General features: G+C 38.0%; 1 protein-coding gene across 1 annotated transcript; it reads left to right on the forward strand.

Annotated features, from left to right (window-relative positions):
• The first annotated feature begins 167 nt into the window (after positions 1-167).
• Positions 168-19,516, forward strand: LOC142956719 (vasoactive intestinal polypeptide receptor 1-like). Its single transcript, XM_076098449.1, has 13 exons — positions 168-284; positions 985-1,093; positions 9,152-9,259; positions 12,127-12,227; positions 12,963-13,060; positions 13,360-13,492; positions 13,955-14,108; positions 15,309-15,369; positions 15,448-15,517; positions 16,209-16,303; positions 18,119-18,248; positions 19,132-19,173; positions 19,370-19,516. Exons 1-13 carry the CDS (start codon positions 168-170, stop codon positions 19,514-19,516), a joined length of 1,365 nt encoding a protein of 454 aa, XP_075954564.1.
• The last annotated feature ends 1,875 nt before the right edge of the window (positions 19,517-21,391 follow it).

Raw genomic sequence — 21,391 nt, forward strand, 5'->3', positions numbered from 1 at the left:
AGAGAGAGAGAGACTCCTGCAAGTTTGCTACTGGCAGAGAGAATATGGTGATTCATCTATTTTAAGGTTGACAGAGTATTGTCATACCGAGGCTATAACAAAGAAGTCAATCTTTAGGAGGCACCAGAGGAACAAGTCACCCGGATTTACGCTCACATCATCATCCGATGAGGGATATGAAGAAGGCAGATAAGAAAATGGAAGTGTATTTTAAGGCGCTGCCGGGACGACAGGAGACCTTCATGCTCCTCATCTTTTATCTCCATCTGTGGTATAGGCCTATAGTGAGTGCTAATTCTTTTATCATTTTTATATCTGGGACACATTCTCATTCAAGAAGTAATGAAAAATGCAGCAGAAGTTGTCACTTTCTGCTGCATTTTAACCTACTAATTAAAGCTACTTAATTAGAGCCTAATGGCATTTATTGCAACGCTATTACCTTTATTATCCTCTGTCCTTTTCCGGCTCTTTGGAGCACATGCACTGACACTGTCATTAACCGCTGGAGGTAATTAGTGGTTATCGAGGCTCGCGACCTGCATCCATCATCTGGTATCAATCAGCGACAAAAAAAATCAACAGGGAAAACACGGACAAGGCATCAAAGAGATGGCGTGCAGAAACCGTCTTTTGTAAGCTTTGAACATGCATTTGCAAACTGCATGTTGATAAGAAACGACTTTTATTCTTATCAATTATGTTATGTTTTGGGGGCAAATTAAAAACTTTAAGAGCGTTATTAGCAGGGACAATAAAAAAGGTTTATATTTATTTTTGACTTTGACAAATTTGGGCATCTTCTGAGAGGGTTTTATAGGTGGAATATAAAACTTATTTATTGAAACCTGCATCACAAAATAAATAAGTTTTGAATCCAAAGAGGTGTGTCTGTTGACCCACAGCTAGCAAAGAGCATCGACTTGAGGTGCATGTGTTTGCTTTAAGCCACTGTAGATAACTTAAATCGTGTCGTATTTTCAGGCTGAAGCAATTCATCCGGACTGCGCCATTATCTCTCAGCACCTGAGGGCTCGGGAGGTCTGCCGCCAGACGAGGAGGAGCGAAGCGCAAAACCAGACCGACCACAGCGGTGAGTTCATGTGTGATGCTGCCGCTGCTGCAGCTTCGTGTGTGTTTTTTATGTGAGATAACTGGGAAGAACTTGGTGCACTGCATGCGGGAGATTTTTTAATCGACAGGCATGTGGGCTAAACTAAAAAAAAAGGGTGGGCAAAAAAACAGCACATTATAAACACACAGGAAGGAAATGTATATGTGGGTTAAACGTTCTGTAGGATGTTATATTGTCTGCCAGTTTGTTGCTGTTGATTTCGCATTGTGAGAAAAGTTTGCAGCTCAATTCATGTGATGCAGTCACAATGTAGGAGTCTTTAACAAAAAGCCCAGTTGTCTTTGACTTTCACTTAAATTACGTTTTTTTTATGTTAAATTATCTGCATTTTACCTGGATTGTTGTTTAGAGACAGTAGGGCTGCAACTAATGATGTAGTGTCTACCAAGTTTAGAAAAAAAGTGAAAAACTTCCATCGAAATCTCTCAGAGCCCAAAGTAATGTCTTGAAACTGTTCCAAACCCCCAAATATGAAGGTTACCATCATTGATGTCAAAGAAAAATAATAAAATAGTTACATTTGGCCAGCTGGGACCAGTGCATTTTAAACACTTTTGCTTGAAAAATGTCTAAAAAGATCAATTGATGTTGATCAAAACCGATTTAACAACAAATTGCTTCAGGGGTTATGACCACAATCACTTTATAAATGACAATTACCAAAAAACTAAATCTATTGTTTGTCTATTGCCTACATGTTGATATTTATGTATTTGCATGGCAGGAGCAAAGTCTTACATGCAGCGCTGGTGTATGTGAGGTGGATCAGTGGGCGCTGAAAGGCTAACTGCCTTTAACTGCAATAGAAATAGCAGAGAAGACTTGCTATAAAAAGACACAGCAAGACCGCAATTTTTACAGGTACAACCCAACGCAACACACATTTGTTAATATATGGCCATATATGGTGTGTTTTAAAGGCACACTGCAGAGACTGACTGTAACTGAGATGTGCATGGACACGTGTTATTACACCATGTACTCTTCATCCTACTGATCTAATAACCACACTGACACCTGTTGTTCCTCCTGGTGAGGTCTCACCCGTTTGTCCTCCCAATCTGACTCGTTGACTTCATTGTATACTAATGAACCTGGAGTCTCCCAGAGGGCTGCACTGCGTGTCTCCATGTTGAACCGTGTCACTGAAAGCTGCGCTTTTCTCCACTTCATCAGAAACTGCCCCAGACCATCAACACCCTGGCAACTCCCCTCCGCGAGAGTAATGAACTTTAACATTTCCGTGCTACTTTGATCTTAATTACTACTGATGACTGTGAACCCTTTGGTGCAAAGTTGTCCTCGGCTGCTCATTATGCAGATAAATGTCTGCTGATGAATTTCACTGTCGAAGTGGGTGCGTGTGTGTTTGTGTGATGCCGACCACGCAGGTGACATGTAGTCATGCAGAGCTGGAGAGTCATGTAGAGTTGAAATTTCACCTTTGTGAAACAATGACGGACATCAGTGACTGACTGCTGGTGGTAATGGAACCAATTAGACGTCATATGCTGCATGCTGCTGTGAAACGTGTTGCTATTGACCAAAACTCGGCCACGTTTGACCGGCTGACTTGTCTGATCAACAGACCCACAGGCCCACATTGCTAAAAAGCTGAATCATCACTATCTTCTTCATTTCTGGCAGAGTAGATGGTAAATCAGCATTTTTACTCTCATCCAACACCTTCCTCATAACAATATTGCTCATGTCAAGTGACAAATTGGGAGAAAAACACCCAAAACTAACCGGCATAGGCTGCAATTCAAAACACCCACATGCATTATTTATTTTCTATGTGAGCCCACATACTGTCATTGTGTCAGGATAAGCTGTCCTATTTGTCATCCTGGCCACTCTACCTTCTACTACAGATGCTGCCTGTATGCTCTGTGTGTGATTCGGGCATGAATTGATGGCAAATAATGCCACACTAAGTAAATGATGGGGATGGTGTCTGTTGCCCTTTGTCCCCCTTCTTCCGCCACCTTAACATCAGATCTTCTCGATGAAACTTCAATTTTCTTGAATGAATTCATCTGCTGCTTTGTTGCAGTCTGCTGCCAGATATGTTTTATAAAGCAACAACTGAAATTCAGTAAGTAAATCAGGTTTACGTTCACCTCTCAAGTGTCTTTACCTCTGCAGCTGGGTCTGTACCGCTGCTGGATTTTGTGTGTTCCACATGACACGCCGTAAATGTGCCGTCTCTGCCGTGAAATCTGTAATACTATTTAGAAGCAGTTTCCTCTCTTCAACAGATGTTTGTTTTTTTTCTATTAGGATTACACCCAAACCTGAAGACGATCCTCCCACCTACGATATGCTTGAGAATTTTCCCTTCTCACCAAATCTAAAATTCAGAGGCAAACATCCAATTCTGGCATTAGGAAACTACAATATTGGAAAACGAAATCTCTTAATCCTTGATTCCAATTACTTTAGCACAGTTATGTAGTCACTGTATAAAGACGATGTACCTCATTTAAACCGCCAACAGATCGTGAACGGCGAGCTTGTAACCACATCCTTTATTTTCAAACTTGTACTTCACTGCCAATCTTAATCGTTTTACCCATAATGGATTTCAACAAGATGCACTTGACAGGGGGGCTGTTTGAAAAGCTGCTTTGTATGTGATTAATTATAGCTTAGTGTGGATGAGAAAAAAAATGCATCTTTATATTTAGCAAGGCTTAGTGTGGCCACACCACCATTTCAAGTTTAACACTCAATATGACAAGCAACCTTTTACAGCAGATATTTTGCCTTTTATATTTGAACAGATGATAACTCTATACTTAAGACCCAGCATAAACTGGAGCAAGAGACTGCTATAGATTGTATTGGCAATGCACAAAAGAAGGCCAAAACAAACAATGTGGGGCTATAATGCACTATCAGGGAGGTTAATGTAGAGTTATGCATAGAAACAGGAAGTTATCACAAAATATTTGTATATAGATTTAATAAGAATCATGTTAATGCAGGTGACTGGAATCTATATTCGTTAAGAACTATGTTAATATTGTATTAAAGGGACTAAAACCTATTTAAAACATCTCTGTTCTGCTTGTGTATACCTTGTTTCTTGGCTGATGTGCCTAAGAGCGATCACTCCAAGTGTTAGTCCCTCACCAAACATGAAGAATCTAAGAAATAACACAATTATTTAACAACTGTTTAATTGAATACTATGAGCTAGAAGAAATATCTCATAGTTCAGTTTCATTATTAAAATCATCCTTTTAAACATTTTACTAAAAGGGAAGCTTACAGAATCAAACACCAAACAAAGGCAGGCCTCTCGCTCATGCAATGTCCACACTACTCCGTTTCCATTTGAAAACGCATATGTTTTGCTACGTTTACACTGAGCGTCCACACTACGCCGCCGTTTTCGAGCACCGAAAACGGAGGAGTTTGAAAACGCTCCCGAGGACGGATAAGTTTAGAAACGATGACGCCCACACCCGCGTTCGCTACTTGATTGGTTCTTAGCATTATTTCAGTTCAAGTTTCCCAGTAAGCCGGTGAAAATGGTCCAGGAACTGATGGATTATGCATGTGCTTTTTCTGTCATAACCCTTCTGAATGGCTTCTGCAAATATTGTCTTTGAGGTCACAAGCTCCCCAGAGCCTCAGGTGGTCCACGTATAGTTGTAAATATTTCATACTTTAATTTCACGCTGCTCTGGCTCTGTCAAACAAATAATTCATTTTCTAATATATGACATTGAATATATCTGTGGTGTTTTCTGAGCAAAGTGGAAGAAGAAGAAATAAAAAAAATATATATATTTTTTTTCTTGTGCAGACTGAAGCTGTTCAGTTGTTCTCTTCTGGCAGATTTTGGGCAGGCCTCTACTACTGAGCCCATATGCATGAGGGATGGGTCCAATAAAAAAATGTTAGAAGTTGTGGATGACTTTTCTCATCATACAAACAATAAAACACCTGAATATGTTGTCTGAGTTTTGGATGCAGTGGGAATGATTGGGGCTTTAAGTACAGTTAATTAAAGTGTGATACAGAGTATTTTAAAATATCATTTGAGTTTTTACTGTCTACAGGTGTTCAGTTATAAATAATGCATCTAAATAGATTCTAATGTGATATAAAACTAACAATATCTCTTAAACTGTAAATGTCATCATAATGCGCTTAAGTTCACTTTATAAGCACCATACTGGAGTTACAGCTGCGTTGGTATTAATGCAATGGGACTGAAAAGGCCTCCATTGATACATATTACTTATATTAATTCAAAAATTGTATAATGAGCTTATGTGCATTTGATCAATGGGCGCTACTGAGCATTTTGACATGAGTTTGGAATGTATACAAAGGAAACATTTAAATACAATTATTGATTAAGGGGTTGCTTTTAAAACTTAGTAAATGAAGTTTAGTTCAGTCAGAAAGACTCTCTTTACACTCACTCATTCATTCACAAATCTGTCCTTCCCTCTATCTCTGCGGCTTGTACGCTGTCAGCTGATTGTTGGCGTTCACTTTTACCAACCAGGTCCAGCCACGGTTTCCTTAAGCCAATCATATAGTTGCTGTAAACATTTCAAAACTGCTCTCCTCTCTTCTGCTCTCAGTTGTCATTGCAGCATGAACCGATACAACCCGCGTCCACCCCATTCACCTCCAGTCTCCGTCATATCCAGTGCCCAGTCCTGCCACTCATCCCATCATTGGATCTTCAGCAACTCCCTTCATCCCCACCACCACCAGTGCCTAGACTCCAGGGGGAATATTCTCGATCTAACTACCCCCTTTTAATATACTACATCACGATGGAGTCCAATCACCAAAGACTCTTCACTATTCATTTTACCATGTCTATGTAATTAATTATTGTTTTCACTCTAATTAAGTTTTGGGGGCGACTAGCGAGACACTGACCCCCCCAGCGGCTCTCCGGGTGCCTGTCATGGGCAGCCCACTGCTCCCTGATACAGGGATGGTTCATAAAAACGAATGCCACAAATGATTCATTTATTACAGGTGAGCGAAAGGCAAAGCACACATAGAATAACAGTATCAAGTAAATGAATAAATAACACAAAATCCTGTAAAGAAAGCAGTGTAAAGTAAAATACAAGGTTGTGGCGTGTTTGGTGGTGTGCTAGAGCCACCTGCTGTGTTAAAGCCCCACATTTTATAACACCACTCCAGAAGCAACAACTCATTGAGCTTACACTGAATGAAAAGACAGATCTGAGATCTGAAAGTGCATTTTTTTTGACACAGTCCCTCTGCCCCTCCTGGGTCCTCGGCTTCAGGAGTCTGACTCAGCCTGACAACACAGGTGCTCCGGGAATAACTGCATCCTATCGCTTCCCAGAGTGACTTTGGCGATGACATCGTTTTTCGTGAGACTACCTGATTGGATGCAGGTTGTGTTTGTGAGATAAGGACACAAAGCAGATAGAGTGGCTAATGGATTAGATACGCTGGCTGAGTACAAATTAAATAAGGTACAGAGAGAAAATCTATATTTCACCCAGACAGATTGCTGCCTGTAATTCACTGCTCTGTCTCAGGTTAATGTCAACACCCACAGTGGATTGCTCAAATTACCTGTGGACTCTTAATTGTGATCAGTTTTTAAATTTTGATTTGTTTTCGATAATATAATCAAAGAACAGAAGGTTCAAGGTCTTATGACCCAAATCGTGTTGTTACATGTTCTCAGTGTAGCAATCTCTTTAGTTCATGACCTGCTAGCGTCGCTGCAAACTTTAGTCTTGTTAAAATAGAAATCTTGACGGTTAAATTACCTTCCAGATGAGTGATGGCATTTCAATTAAATTTACATAACAGGGGGTTTAAATATTGGAGTACGTGACATTATTATTAACTGTGCTTTGATTCCATTAAACCTTTATTTTGCCACCAATCAAAATGTATGGATAAATGCACATGGTGAAATAAATGACAGCACATAGAGGTGGTTCACCGACGTCTTGCTGTGAGAAGAATAAGAATCATAGTTTTACATGTTGCTTTAAACTTATAGCGCCGGAGGAGTTAAATTTAATTAATTCATTTGATCAATTATTTTAATGCAAAAAGCAGTAAATTGTAACTTATTTCCTTGTATTGTTGCCTAAGAAAAAAAGACATCATCACAGCCTTTGACATTTACCCACTGTGGATGGAGATGGCTGCAGATATTTGCAGCACCACGTTTATCACAATGACTAATCTGTATCAGTGTTTACTCCGTCCAATCATTTGTTCACTCCTGTCAAACCTGTCATCTCGCCTCATGACACCATCTCCTCATTGATATGTGAATTAGTCCATTATGTACCGGTGAGTAATGCCAGGCTTATTGAGAATCTGGGAAATGTAGGATAGTTGATGGAAAAACTGGGGTGCGAGTAACATTTAGCAAATGCTTTTACCGCAGTCTATTTACAGAAACAAAGCAAGGCAAGGACTGTTGATAAGACTTGTCAGCTGTATAGATTTATTAGTTCATCAGTATAAATATCCTCCTTTGGTTGCATGAGAAGAAATATGTGACTTGATGATCAGATCCCCTGTACTGTAGTCGAGGTGGTTGGTTTGGGTGGATTTGCGCCGATAAAAGACCAGAGGTGGGCTGAAATATTCCAAGATTCCTCTCAATTAAATGTAACAGCAGGGAGTCTGTGAGAAACTCATCATGCATAGAGCATGTAAGGCAGGAACGATGTAAGAAGCTGGAGCATTTGACTAATGCACAAATAGTACTGAATCTTCTTATGTCTTTTTAAGCGGCTTATGTGAATGCATAACCTGGCTCCTCCTCATTATGAGCGGAAACTATTCTTTTGATCATCCAGCGGTTGTCCTGGTGTGCAAAACAAAAATTTCAAAAAAATGTCAAACAGTGCAGCCATGCCACAGCAACTCTGTGAGGCTGTACTTGCTAAATGGTAACATCAGCATGCTAAAATGCAACATGTTGATGTTTAGCAGTAGGCCTATTGTTTACCATCGTTAACCTTCTTAGTGAGCTTGGTAGCCTGCTAACATTTATTAAATAGCACTTAGTCTCACATAGCCAGACCTATTTCCTCAGCACTGTGTCAGCACTAAAGAAAGGTCTGACTCCACACATCATTCTGGTATCGAAGAAATAAACGCTGACTTATACCGCCAGACTACATCCTGTGAGTCAGACTAAATAGCACAAAACACAAAGTACAGCTGAGGCTGATGGGAATCTCCTGAGGGAGATGTGAATGTCTGACTCTGAAACAAATTTCATGGCAATCCATCAAATAGTTCTCAAGAGATTTCACTCAAAACCACAACCACAAAAATGTCAACCTTACCAAAGTCTTTCAGATTCATCCTCTGGGAACCTTGACTGTACAAGATTTCATGGAAATCCATAAAATTGTTGTCGAAATATTTACATCAGGAACCAAAGTGGTGGAACAAATGACAACATTGCAATCCACAGACAACACAACATTTCAGAAAACAGAAAAGTGTTTAACAGAATAAACTTCCCAGAGGCTTCACAGTCTGGGCCCTGAAGAACCGAGAGAATTAGATGTAGTTTTCCTGTTGCCATGTTCACTTCTGAAGAAAGGTGAGTGATAGTTTTAGTGCAGCAGACAAAACCACTCAATTGATATTAATGTGATGACACAGGACTGACAGGAAGCACTTTGCAGGAATTAGATATGAAAGAAGCAAAACAATATATTATGCAAATGCATACATGCTGTACATATTATGGCAATTACCATTGCTAATTTATTTATTTTCACCACCACTGGCTGCTAATAACAACTGATGCATTATCATTCTTTGTACACTGTGTAATTGAGTTTCTTGACACAGGTATGTATGTAGCTTGGGCAAGTAATGCTACCCTAAACAAAGCCTGAAAGCATGAGGATGTCTGCTTTGCTGTGTAAATGCAGTTTATCACTATTATTATTATTATTATTAATCATTCTTACTGACTGACCCTGCTCCTCCCTCTGCCTGTGTTCGTAGGATGTAACACAGAGTGGGATGAGATCGGCTGCTGGCTGACAGCTGAAGTCGGGCAGGTAGTCAACAAATCCTGCTCTGAGGTCTTCCAGCATTTCTCCAGCAATCAAGGTCGGTTTCTATGTTCATCACAATCTCAACAAACAAAGAAAAGAATAACTCAATTTCAGTCATGTAATCAGTAGCGTAGTTAAAAATATAAAAGTTAACGTAGAAGTCCCATTGCTCCACAGCCAAGTATAATTATCCGTTCTGTATAATCTGCAGCGCAAATGCAGGCTGGAGTCGCACTGATGAAGGAGCACAATGAATTATTCATGTGCGTTTGTTGGCAAGAATATATATATGCTCTGGGATGTTTCTGGAAGGAGAAAAGACTTGGAATCTTGTCTGCAGAGTTCACATTTGACAGTCAGACTTCCTCTTCGGCTGTTGAAGGATTTGTGTTTCCAGAAAGATGGTGCCAATAACACCAAGAGAGACATATTCTGAATAATATAGTCATGAGAATAAAAGTGTTTTAAGAGGTTTTATATTTAGAGTGATTATCCTTTTTGAAACAGTAATAAGTACAATCAATTATTAATTATTTGGATCTGTAAATTAGTGTTTAAAGGACAGCTAGTCAATTTGTTTTGAATACTTTATTTTTAAAGTTACTTTTTTAGTTACTTTGTAAAATAAGTAACTTTTTTAGTTACTTTGTAAAATAAGTTACTTTTTTAGTTACTTTGTAAAATAAGTTACTTTTTTAGTTACTTTGTAAAATAAGTTACTTTTTTAGTTACTTTGTAAAATAAGTTACTTTTTTAGTTACTTTGTAAAATAAGTTACTTTTTTAGTTACTTTGTAAAATAAGTTACTTTTTTAGTTACTTTATTTTTAAAGTTACTTTTTTGAAGTTACTATATTCTAAAAGTTATTTTTCATTTACTTTTAAGTTACTTTTTTTAGTTACTTTATTTTTGAAGATACTCAACTTAATTTAAACAAGTCATAGTCAAGTCATAGTCAAGGCATGTCGAAAACAGTCATATGTCATTCAACCAGGAGAGACTTCATTATAATTAAAAGTCATAGTGTAGTATGTCGAAAAATATATATTTTTTTAGTTACTTTGTAAAATAAGTTACATTTTTAGTTACTTTATTTTTAAAGTTACTTTTTTAGTTACTTTGTAAAATAAGTTACTTTTTTAGTTACTTTGTAAAATAAGTTACTTTTTTAGTTACTTTGTAAAATAAGTTACTTTTGTAGTTACTTTGTAAAATAAGTTACTTTTTTAGTTACTTTGTAAAATAAGTTACTTTTTTAGTTACTTTATTTTTAAAGTTACTTTTTGAGTTACTTTGTAAAATAAGTTACTTTTTGAGTTACTTTGTAAAATAAGTTACTTTTTTAGTTACTTTGTAAAATAAGTTACTTTTTTAGTTACTTTGTAAAATAAGTTACTTTTTTAGTTACTTTGTAAAATAAGTTACTTTTTTAGTTACTTTGTAAAATAAGTTACTTTTTTAGTTACTTTGTAAAATAAGTTACTTTTTTAGTTACTTTGTAAAATAAGTTACTTTTTTAGTTACTTTGTAAAATAAGTTACTTTTTTAGTTACTTTATTTTTAAAGTTACTTTTTGAGTTACTTTGTAAAATAAGTTACTTTTTTAGTTACTTTGTAAAATAAGTTACTTTTTTAGTTACTTTATTTTTAAAGTTACTTTTTTGAAGTTACTATATTCTAAAAGTTACTTTTCATTTACTTTTAAAAGTTACTTTTTTTAGTTACTTTATTTTTGAAGATACTCAACTTAATTTAAACAAGTCATAGTACAGCATGTCGAAAACAGTCATATGTCATTCAACCAGGAGAGACTTCATTATAATTAAAAGTCATAGTATAGTATGTCGAAAAATATATATTTTTTTAGTTACTTTGTAAAATAAGTTACTTTTTTAGTTACTTTGTAAAATAAGTTACTTTTTGAGTTACTTTGTAAAATAAGTTACTTTTTTAGTTACTTTGTAAAATAAGTTACTTTTTCAGTTACTTTGTAAAATAAGTTACTTTTTTAGTTACATCATTAACGGAGGAAAGGTCAGGAACATTAAGGAATAATGTTATTTCCCTTCTTACATTGATGGAAATCATGGCTCATGATGATCTGCATTTCAGATCACTCAGACGGACCAGAGTCTTTGCTTTCAGCAGTGTAGTTTATTTCCGGTTTGCTCAGAGAATATAGAGAAAAACAACCTACTGCCATGCATGTTTGTGTCCAACTAAAGCCTCCATGTCTGGCACACATGTACAATCCTACAACACAGCAGTGCAGGGAGCGATCCAGCTCACAGTCTTCTCCCGACTCCTGCTGTTTCCAAATGGACGTTTCTGACTGAAAGCACTAATGGAGTGAAATGGTGCAAGAGAGGAAATATCAAGTGTAGCAGTCCGAATGTGCACAGGAATTACAACTTGTAACGATGTAATACATCATTTAGAATATGAGATACTTCACTATTTCACAATACTATTTCTTATGCTCAAAAATGTACAAAAGTATTAGCATCAAAATATACTTAAAGTACCAAAGTAGAATATCTCATCATGGAGAATGGCCCGTTTCAGAATAGTACTTATATAGTATTTTCCTTAGAATTTTACTGGGTTCCAAGTACAAGTTAAAACAGGAATACTCAAGTATAGCACAAGTACTTTTAAAAGTACAGTACTTGCGTAAATGTAGTTACTTTTGGCCACTGGCATTTGAAACCATTTTCAGCAGCATTTCACGGCACAATTAATACTACAGTCCAAGAAGTTCAGACAAAATTAAGCCATAAAGATGGTTAAGAAGAAGAACAACAAATTGGTTGAGCTTCTGAGTAGGTTGTATGATGTGTTGGGAAAATCTTTGCAGTGGATGAATCACTTGAAATCAGTTTGAATCCCTTCATGCCCCCCTTCTGTCTGCTCCCACGTCAGGGTATGTTTACAGGAACTGTACGGTCCATGGCTGGTCAGAAATGTATCCACCCTACGACGAGGCCTGTGCTTTCAGCGACGACAGCGAGCCCGAATCTGAGGTAGCACACGATGCTGTAATCATGCCAATCAGTTAATTATTCATTTTGTTTCTGCTCCCTCTTTGATCTTCCTCCCTCGCGTCTTCCTTTTCAGTTCAGACCTCTTTGAGTGCAAAGACAACACGCACTTGTGATACTTTTGTTCCAAGAATACATGTAAACAGCCAAGACAACAGTCAAATGTGTTTGATATAATTCTCTAAGACAAACTACAGCAAAGTTAGAGGTTTAAAACTTTGATGTCTCTTTGTATCTGTATTAAACTTTTCAGTTTTATTTATTGATTATATTCTATCCTGCAGTAGAGGAAGCAGTACTCAGATGTTTTATTTAAGTAAAAGCATTAATACAACAGTGTAGAAATACTGTGTTACAAGTAAAAGTATTAGCATCAGATTATACTTAAAGTACTAAAAATAAGTTATTATGCAGAATAATGTTTACAAAATGATTGGTGATGATTTTAATGCCGCAGCTGTTAAACATGGGGCTAATTTGTATCTAGTTTATCCACTGTTATCTTGTGAATCCCCCCTTATGATAATATATATTATTATATTTGTTGATTATATTTTGTATTATAAAACTGCAAAGTAACTAAATGTATCAAATATATGTACTCTACCACTGCACTTCCGTCAGATCCACTGTTTCAGACATTTCGTGTGACATTTCAGTCATCGAGTTATTTCCCATTCGTACATTTGACAGCATCACAATTTTGTCTCTCTGCAGACGAGTTACCTCTACACGTTCAGACAGGTTTACACTGTGGGCTACGCAACCTCGCTCATCTCCCTCATCTCAGCCATAGTGGTGTTCACTGCCTTCAGGTAAGACCACAGCAGCACACAATGTCCCTGAACAATAAGGGCAATAAAAGGGACAACAGCAAGGGTGCTCACTCACCAGCCAGTTATGTAGTTCAGATTCTTAACTGGAGTGTTAAGAAGGGCGGCGAGCAAGAATTAAATAGCTTTACAGACGAGTATAGAGCTGTAACATGCTCCAACAGACACAAATATCCACATGATCGACTGTCTGATCAATAAAGAGTGTAAAGCCTTTGTTCGAGGATTGGGAATCTATTAGTAGGACTGTTGGTGTACATGTGTATTTGTGCCTCTTTCAGGAAGTTCCGCTGCACTAGAAACTACATCCACGTCAACCTGTTCTCCTCCTTCGTCCTGAGAGCCAGCGCTGTTTTCATTAAGGACACCGTGCTGTTTGCTGACGAGACCCTGGACCACTGCTCCGTGTCCACAGTGAGCACGCTTATTAGCCTATAATTATCCCATCATAAAGCAGATTCCCACATCTGCTGTCTATTTGAATTAAATGACCAATGAAAAGAGGAATGTCAGGACAGAGGGGAAGAATCCCTTTATTAGTAAGGGGAAATTACCCCACATCTAAACTGAATAATCCATTAACAGTGACATAAAAAAATATATTGTTTCATGTTATCAGCCAACTTTGTTTTAACAACAGTCACAGTAACTTGTACACAGACTTAATGCTTAAACTGACATGTAAATTTCAAAGTGCTTTATGCATTCATAATATAATAACGGAATATATGAAAAAGATAGATGTAGTATATTATTATGTTAATAATTCCTTTGCTGCTGAACAGACAGCATTCAAATTACTTTAATATTTTCTGCCTCATATTAGATAATGACACATCCGGTCGTAGTAACTTTGTTTCACGGTGTCCTCTCTAGACAGCCTGCAAGTCAGCCGTGGCGTTCTTCCAGTTCAGCATCCTGGCCAATTACTTCTGGTTGCTGGTGGAGGGAATGTATCTGCAGACGCTGCTGGCCCTGACCTTCGTCTCTCAGAGGAAGTACTTCTGGTGGTACATCCTGATTGGATGGGGTGAGTAGAGATGACCGACCAGGTCGTCTGAGGACGCTCAAGCCCATAACAGACGAACGATTGAATAGGAGAGACCTTTTTATGCCTCCATGCCAGTTGCAGATGTGGCCAGAGGCTTTATGGTCCTGTGTTGTCCGTGCGTCTCAGGATCGCAGGATCTCCTGAGCCCGTTTTTGTGGTGTTGTTGTATTGCATTGAATGATACTGGAAGGTTGTTGGTCTGTCTTGTGATTTCACTACACAGTCACATTTGAGTGATTGGAAATCTATTTCCAGACAATATTTATTTACACAATAGCTGTTCCTGAGCAGCGATTGCGGCTGCTCTTTTCCTCTGCGCTCCCTTTGTTTCCCCTCGCTTATCTTTTACTTCGCTGAGCTGGATATTTTGAGTGCTTTCCCTTTGTGTTATCCTGTTTTGCTCAGTCAACTGATTTCTATGGTCTCACCATCCCTATCTGTTCGCTGTATATTTCTTGTTCAAGCCCGTACTCTCAGGTGCTTCTAGTGATATTCCACAGACTGTATCACTTCAGTCCTGTTACCAAAATGTAACAGTACAATACTACAGCCTGACCAGTTGTGTTTAGTGCAACAGTGACGGTGAGAAACAGCAGCATACCTGTTTGATGTTGGGAGGACGCTGAATTTCTTAGTGAGGAGCAAGAGTGCCTGACATTTTTAGCCAACAGAACCGACGATTGGCAAAACAAAATTTCTAAAAGGTCATACTGGGCTTTCTGTACTAAAGTCTGCTTATTGTAAGAGGAAGTGGTTATAGTTATGGTAATGCATGGAAGCATATGAACCAACAAAACACATTAATAAACCTGATTCAAACATAAAACTATGCACTTGTTGCCAAGGAAAATCTGGACCTAAATATCTGTGTTTTTACAACCTGACAAGCAAACCGGGGTGTGTTTTTTTTTTTTTGTCGCTCACTCAGTGGCTCTAATGTGTCTTATCAGCATCTTTCCGGTTTGCACTCTCTCTCTTCTGCTTTTATCCTGCGTCTGCTTTTTCTTCTGGCATGGAGATGTAATTGGGAGACAGATACATTTACACAATGTGTTATATGCCTAACAACATTTTCATTAAAAATGCAGTACATATGCAAGTTGGGGATTGAGCATTTGATTAATTTTACTTGACACATATCCAGCGTATCAATAATTAATCTCTGCTCTTACATTGCAGGGTTCCCATCAACAGTTCTCATACTTTGGGTGTTGACCAGATTCTTCTATGATGACAAAGGGTACGATTTATATGCACCAAAGCAGCTTATATATTCTCATAATTAATTTAATTAATTGAAATTGGCTTTAAATTGCAGTTGCTGGGACGACACAGACAATGTTGCTATTTGGTGGATTATTAAAGGACCAATAACAGTCTCGCTGCTGGTGAGTGGAAAGTAGTAAATTGAAATTCATAGGATTTTTGAGCCCTTCATTTCACACCATCTCCTGCTGACTTTTTAATGTTTCTAGCTGATCTGTTTTAAACTGAGAACCTTGCAAAAGGTGGCTACATACTTGATATCATGCTAAAAAAAAATGAGGCTATTTTGATAAAAATCTAATCATTTTTCCTTATGTCACTCTAACATAGCTGACATACTTGGAGAAGCAGAAGTTAGGGTATGTTTCACTTTTAGAATCCAATAAAGAGCAGGATCAGGACAGTAGCATCCAAGACCAGCTTCCACTCAGTGGAGAAATACTGTACCATGCAGGTGATGTGCTACGGTTTCTAATGAATTGGAAACGCAACAAAATGCAATATTGATTAACTAGCCAGCTAATGAAATGCTCCTTGGCCAATTTGTATCCCTTGGAAAAGACTAGCTAGCCTCCAAACACTCTTTGTTCTTATTACATCCAACACGCTGCGTAAACACCAAACACAATCCCTGTTGCGGAGCTATAATTAAACAATATCTCTTTGGATGTACGAAGGATCAATTGCTAATATCTCAGCAATCTTTTTAATTTTATATGCAATTTAAAAAAAGATGTTTCTTGCTTAAAATATTTTTTTTTCTCTCAGTCTGTGCATGTTTGGATTCTGTAATTGTGCATGTATCTCTTCCAGATCAACATTGTCATCTTCATCAACGTGATCCGGATCCTGGTTCAAAAGCTTAAATCTTCAACCATGGCCGGGAACAATGACACCGGACACTTTATGTGAGTCACGACTTACTGACACAACTGGACCATAACCTTAACGTGTATCCCTCCTATAAAGGCTGCCTTTGATAATGACATTGGCTACCTGCTACATTGGCTATCACCTCTCCATTTGCTTGCAGACCGTCCTTTCCTTTAAACAATACTTAGAGACAAATTTAAGTTGTGTCAGTGCTTTTTGAACTATGGAACAATTGTTCAGTGTTGAGGTAAAACATCTTAGTAAGAAACTGATATGTCAGAAACGGTTGGCAGTTTCTATGAAGCGTCTACTATGAAGAGGGAAAGAAGAGGGAATTGATGAAATCCCGTGATAAAGTACTGACGTCTTCCTCACAGTTAAAGAGCGAATATGCTTCATCTGTGAATCTACTCTTGGAGCCCAGAAATCATTCTTTACCTGAGTGAATCCTTCCTTCCTTTTGACATTTGGTTGGTTCAGATTCCAGCTCGGCTGAATTAACAATGAACGCAGCACATAAAAATAGCCCCGGATGCTAGAAATAGATGTCTCCTCTATCACCGTGCGACAGGATTATTCCACCAGTTCAATCAATGTTTCACGTTTTCAAAAGCTTCATCCCCCGTCTCAGACACATGAACACAAAGGCATAAGTCTCCGGTGCGACAAAAGACATACACAATCCTATTATAGGCTTGAAAGTACTCCAACCCTAAAAGAAAACAACTTTAAGCTTCCAGCAGCCAAAATGTTATGTCTGATAAGAGTGACTATTTTTGTTATTTAGAATATCCAGACGACTATTGTCCCGTCCTTGTTCAAGCTTTGAATCGGATGTGCACAATGTGCAGACACCTCTATTGGGTTAACCAATGATTGATCTGAGATAGAATATGTTTTGAATCGGCTGAGAGTTTAGATAGATATTTGCAGCTAATTTACCATATCGGTGACATGAAAGAATAAACTTAATAAAGTTTAAGAAAATAAGACAGGGGGTACTTATCAGTGGTAGCTGTGATTTTTGAGAGATATCATGCAGAGGTGGGGTTCTTATTTCAAACCACATGACTTGTAGCAAATTGCTGCAATAATGTAATGTCACCACAATTAAATAACGTCGTCATCATCATCATCATCATCATCATCATCAATCTGATTTGAACTCGACTTTGATGCACAATGCATCAGGGTTTTGTATTTTGACATTTGAATCTATTCCACCGATGACGTGTTGTTTTAAAGGTCAGTTGGATTTTATATCTGTCACATCTGCTCTACCTTTGATGAAACTTGGTGGAATAATGCATTCTGGCATTTAAAACTAACACTGATAAAAGTGAGTATTTCTGTGAAAAGCTAGTACTACTACATGTTCAGATTTTTGTTGTTGAGATGATGCATCTTAATTTAAAGCTCCTGGAAACTTTCTAATTTTTCGTGATTTGTCTTTAACATGAAATATTTATAAGCAACCATCAAAGTCGAAGTGAAAAACTCAGCTAATTTGCTTCTTTGGGAAACTTTCATTACATTTTGATTCAAAGTTGCTAAATCCTGATTGATGCATGAAAGTATTTGGCATCACCTTTTTCAAAAATGAGCCCCATCAACCCAAAACGTAAAGATAACTAAACTAAAAAAAGAGCAAAGATACTGAAAAGAGCAAAAATAAAACGGAAATCTCATATGTGAAACAGCCAGAAGATTATGTGTTCATGAAAGTCTTATCGCTGATTGAGAAAATGTGTTTCCATGGCGGATTAGCCCGATGGTGTGCCTTAACATTACCTGGACTGCTGTCAAGGCTTTCTTCTTTCTTTCATTCCTTTGTTATTCGTTTCCTTCAGGAGGCTGGCTAAATCCACACTGTTCCTCATCCCTCTGTTTGGGATGCACTACACAGTATTCGCCTTCCTGCCCGAGAACACTGGAGTGGCAGCCAGACTCTACATCGAGCTGGGCCTGGGATCCTTTCAGGTATAAAGCAACAGAGAGGTATCAGAATAAAAAGTCCAGACTTAAAAACTATATAAAGACAAATCACAATACAAGTTACCAAAGGTGCATTGCTTAGGGTAGGATGCTCCCAGGATACTCATTTTTCACATCAGACATTTTGACTTATAGGATAACGCAGGTGTTACTAATACACTAACAATGGTTCTGCTCTTTTCTAGTCATGAAATAAGCACATGAGTCATTTCCTACTGTAACAAGCCCTTTTACAGAAGCCATTTTGGCATGTCACAGCAGGGTAAACACAGGTGCAATTAATAACGTTAATTATGGCCCTGTGCCAGGTGGGCCAGGGCCCTGGTATTGTGCATGCTGATTCAGATGAATAGTTGTGACACTAAATAGAATGGGACACTGATTAACTTTATCAATTACACCTGTGTTTACCCTGTGACATGTCAAAATGGCTGCTGTGAAAAGGGCCAATAGAGGGAGAGAGTGATGGGGAGTGACCAAACTTTAACCGTTGGTCTGCGCCGTAAACTAAAGTCTACTTTAAAAAGAAATTGGAGCAACTTTTCGAGCTGGCAATATTTATGTATTCATGAATTTGTATAACAAATTTGTCAAAGAAAAAAGGTCACCTGTTTGTCACAGCATATTGACTGGAGAAAATATGAATACTTTGAAATGTCTTCTTATTTGTCACTTGAGGTGTGTACAATTGGGGAACATCTTAGGATCTAAACGATTGAGTTCAAGCTTATAATCAGACCAAAAATGAGTTTTTACATAATCGCAATGTCTGAGAAATTTACATCCAAGAGATACCTTGAACCGTTTATCTTTAAAGCTGACTATACATACATCACATGTGTACGTGTCATGTCCTCTTGTGTTGCAGGGTTTTGTGGTGGCACTGCTTTACTGTTTCATGAATGGAGAGGTAAGTGACTATAGGGGACAGTTACATGATACAAATATTCAAGCATGCTGTACATTTCTACTCGTTTGTATTGCTACATTATCTGCCACAGTGTCTTTTCTGGTACTGTCACTCGGGGCACATTGTTCACATAGTGGCTTTAACAAAATCAGTTCCTGCCTCTGGTACTAGGCTGCATACATGCGTCTGTCTGCAGGTCCAAACGGAGCTGCGGAGATGGCTGTGGAAGTGTCGCAATCAAAATCATCTCACGCCGGCCAAGCGAAGCATCACTCAGATAACAGTTCAAGCCCACGGGGGGCTCAGGCGACCTCCTTCTAGCGGGAACGTCTCTTCAGTTTGATTTTAAAGATCCCAGCCATGAGAGAAGAGTTGTCGTGAGAATGTCAAACAAACTACTAGAGGCAGTCCTCAACCTGCTAATGACAATAACTCAACAACCCCTCTGTGGGAGGAGCGTAATGAACACTGGTGAGTGATTGAGGACATGTTGCATTATTAAATGCATCATATCAGTGTCAGCTGCAGCCATGAGTTAATTTACAGTTTCTTCGAAAATGGTTTCAACCAAAAATTACAAAAAAGTAAAGGAACACTGGTGCTTGCATTTGTAAGGATGTCGTGGTGACGCACGGCGTCCAGTCCACAGTAGAGACAGAGCTGGCCCGAGAACTTGTTGTAAGATGATTTAACATGGTTTTGGTTACAGCAAAATGTTGCTGTAAAATGTTAATGTCTAACGAAAAGAAGTCTCCTGTTCAAAAGTCCTGTGTTTGTTTGACCCTTCCACCCATTTAGCCTGCCCTGTGTGGTCTCGCTCTTTATACTACGTCAGTTGTTCTGAGCGTCTAATAGTGACGCGGCTGGGTTTACGTTGATATGAGACGCTGAGGGCCATTTACCAACTGTCTGTATTTGACGAGTTTAAAGTGAGATTGATTTTTTTTCTACTAAACCTAATAAAGTAGTTTTGTGTTTGTTTTTTTTTGCATATATTTTCTTTTTTTTCAATTTACAACGTTAACCACGTGTTTTAAACTGTGACCGTAATCTTTTAAAACGTAATTGAGAGTGCAGTTTATATAGGAATGTCATTTTGTAGGAGACAGGGTTGATTTACAGATGGAGTACAAAAGTGAACAAATGTTGAGGAATTATAAAGACACCGCTGTGGAAACAATGGATGTTTCAACTTGGCTAAATTATTTGAAAATAGCTTGACTCGTCTAATTGTTTTGTGCTGCACGTAAAAGAGGCAGTTTCTCTATTTTGGTGCAGACTGAACATATGTGCAGGAGTGATATGGACTGAGTGCTAACTGATGTGCTAATTGATTTTTTTGTGCAGAAATTCACCTGCTGGTTTAGAGAGGATTTTTAAATGATGAAGATCTGGGACCTGAGTAAAGTGTAAAGTGTATTCAAAGCTGTGTGTGTTTGTGTCTGCGTTTGTTTGTGTGTGTGAGAAGCTGCCATATATTGGGTACGTCACGTCATCCAAGACTTCTTATTTCAAGGAGTTGTCTGCTTTGATGAGCCATCTGAAACCATTTGAAACAAAGTTTTTGTGAATATTCATGAGCTTGATTTGTTTCTTCATCGCATTGTCATTTTTTTTTATGCTGTTGCCAGATGTGATAATCCTAATTCTTGCACTACAGGAGATACCAAATTTATTTTATTATATTTATTTATAATTTTAATTTTAGCGTGAACGTTCCCAAAACAAAACATTGTGCGAAGCATTTACATGGTAACGTGGCTTTAAAAAGGTACGGTAACAAGATGAAGCATTTTAACTGACATAGTGAGAGTGTCTTAAGATACATTTCTGTGTTGGAATTTTCCAGTTCTGCTGAGGGTGGGTGAAGGAGTGCTGGGGGGATTTGGTGTAAACAATGCGGGGGAGTACAAGGCATGTAAAATGTTCAAACCAACCCTTTACAATAGATTGTCAAGAACAGGGAAATGTGACGAAGCCTTGAAAACGTCTGTTAAACCTGCACTCATTAATGAAGAAATGAACACAAAAAAATACCTCTGTGTTGGCTTTTGTGTTCAATATTGGTTGTATCGATGCATCTCTAGTTCACAAACCATGAATAATACACTGGACTGTTCCATTAAGCACTTTGATGGTCATTGTCAGTACACAATATGATTTAATGTTGCACTTTATTTCACACTGAATATATTACTTGTTCTTGTGTATTTAGTGA

Source organism: Anarhichas minor, unplaced genomic scaffold (assembly GCF_050575085.1).
Source record: "Anarhichas minor isolate MPS153535 unplaced genomic scaffold, ASM5057508v1 ptg000024l, whole genome shotgun sequence".
Lineage (NCBI taxonomy): Eukaryota > Metazoa > Chordata > Actinopteri > Perciformes > Anarhichadidae > Anarhichas > Anarhichas minor.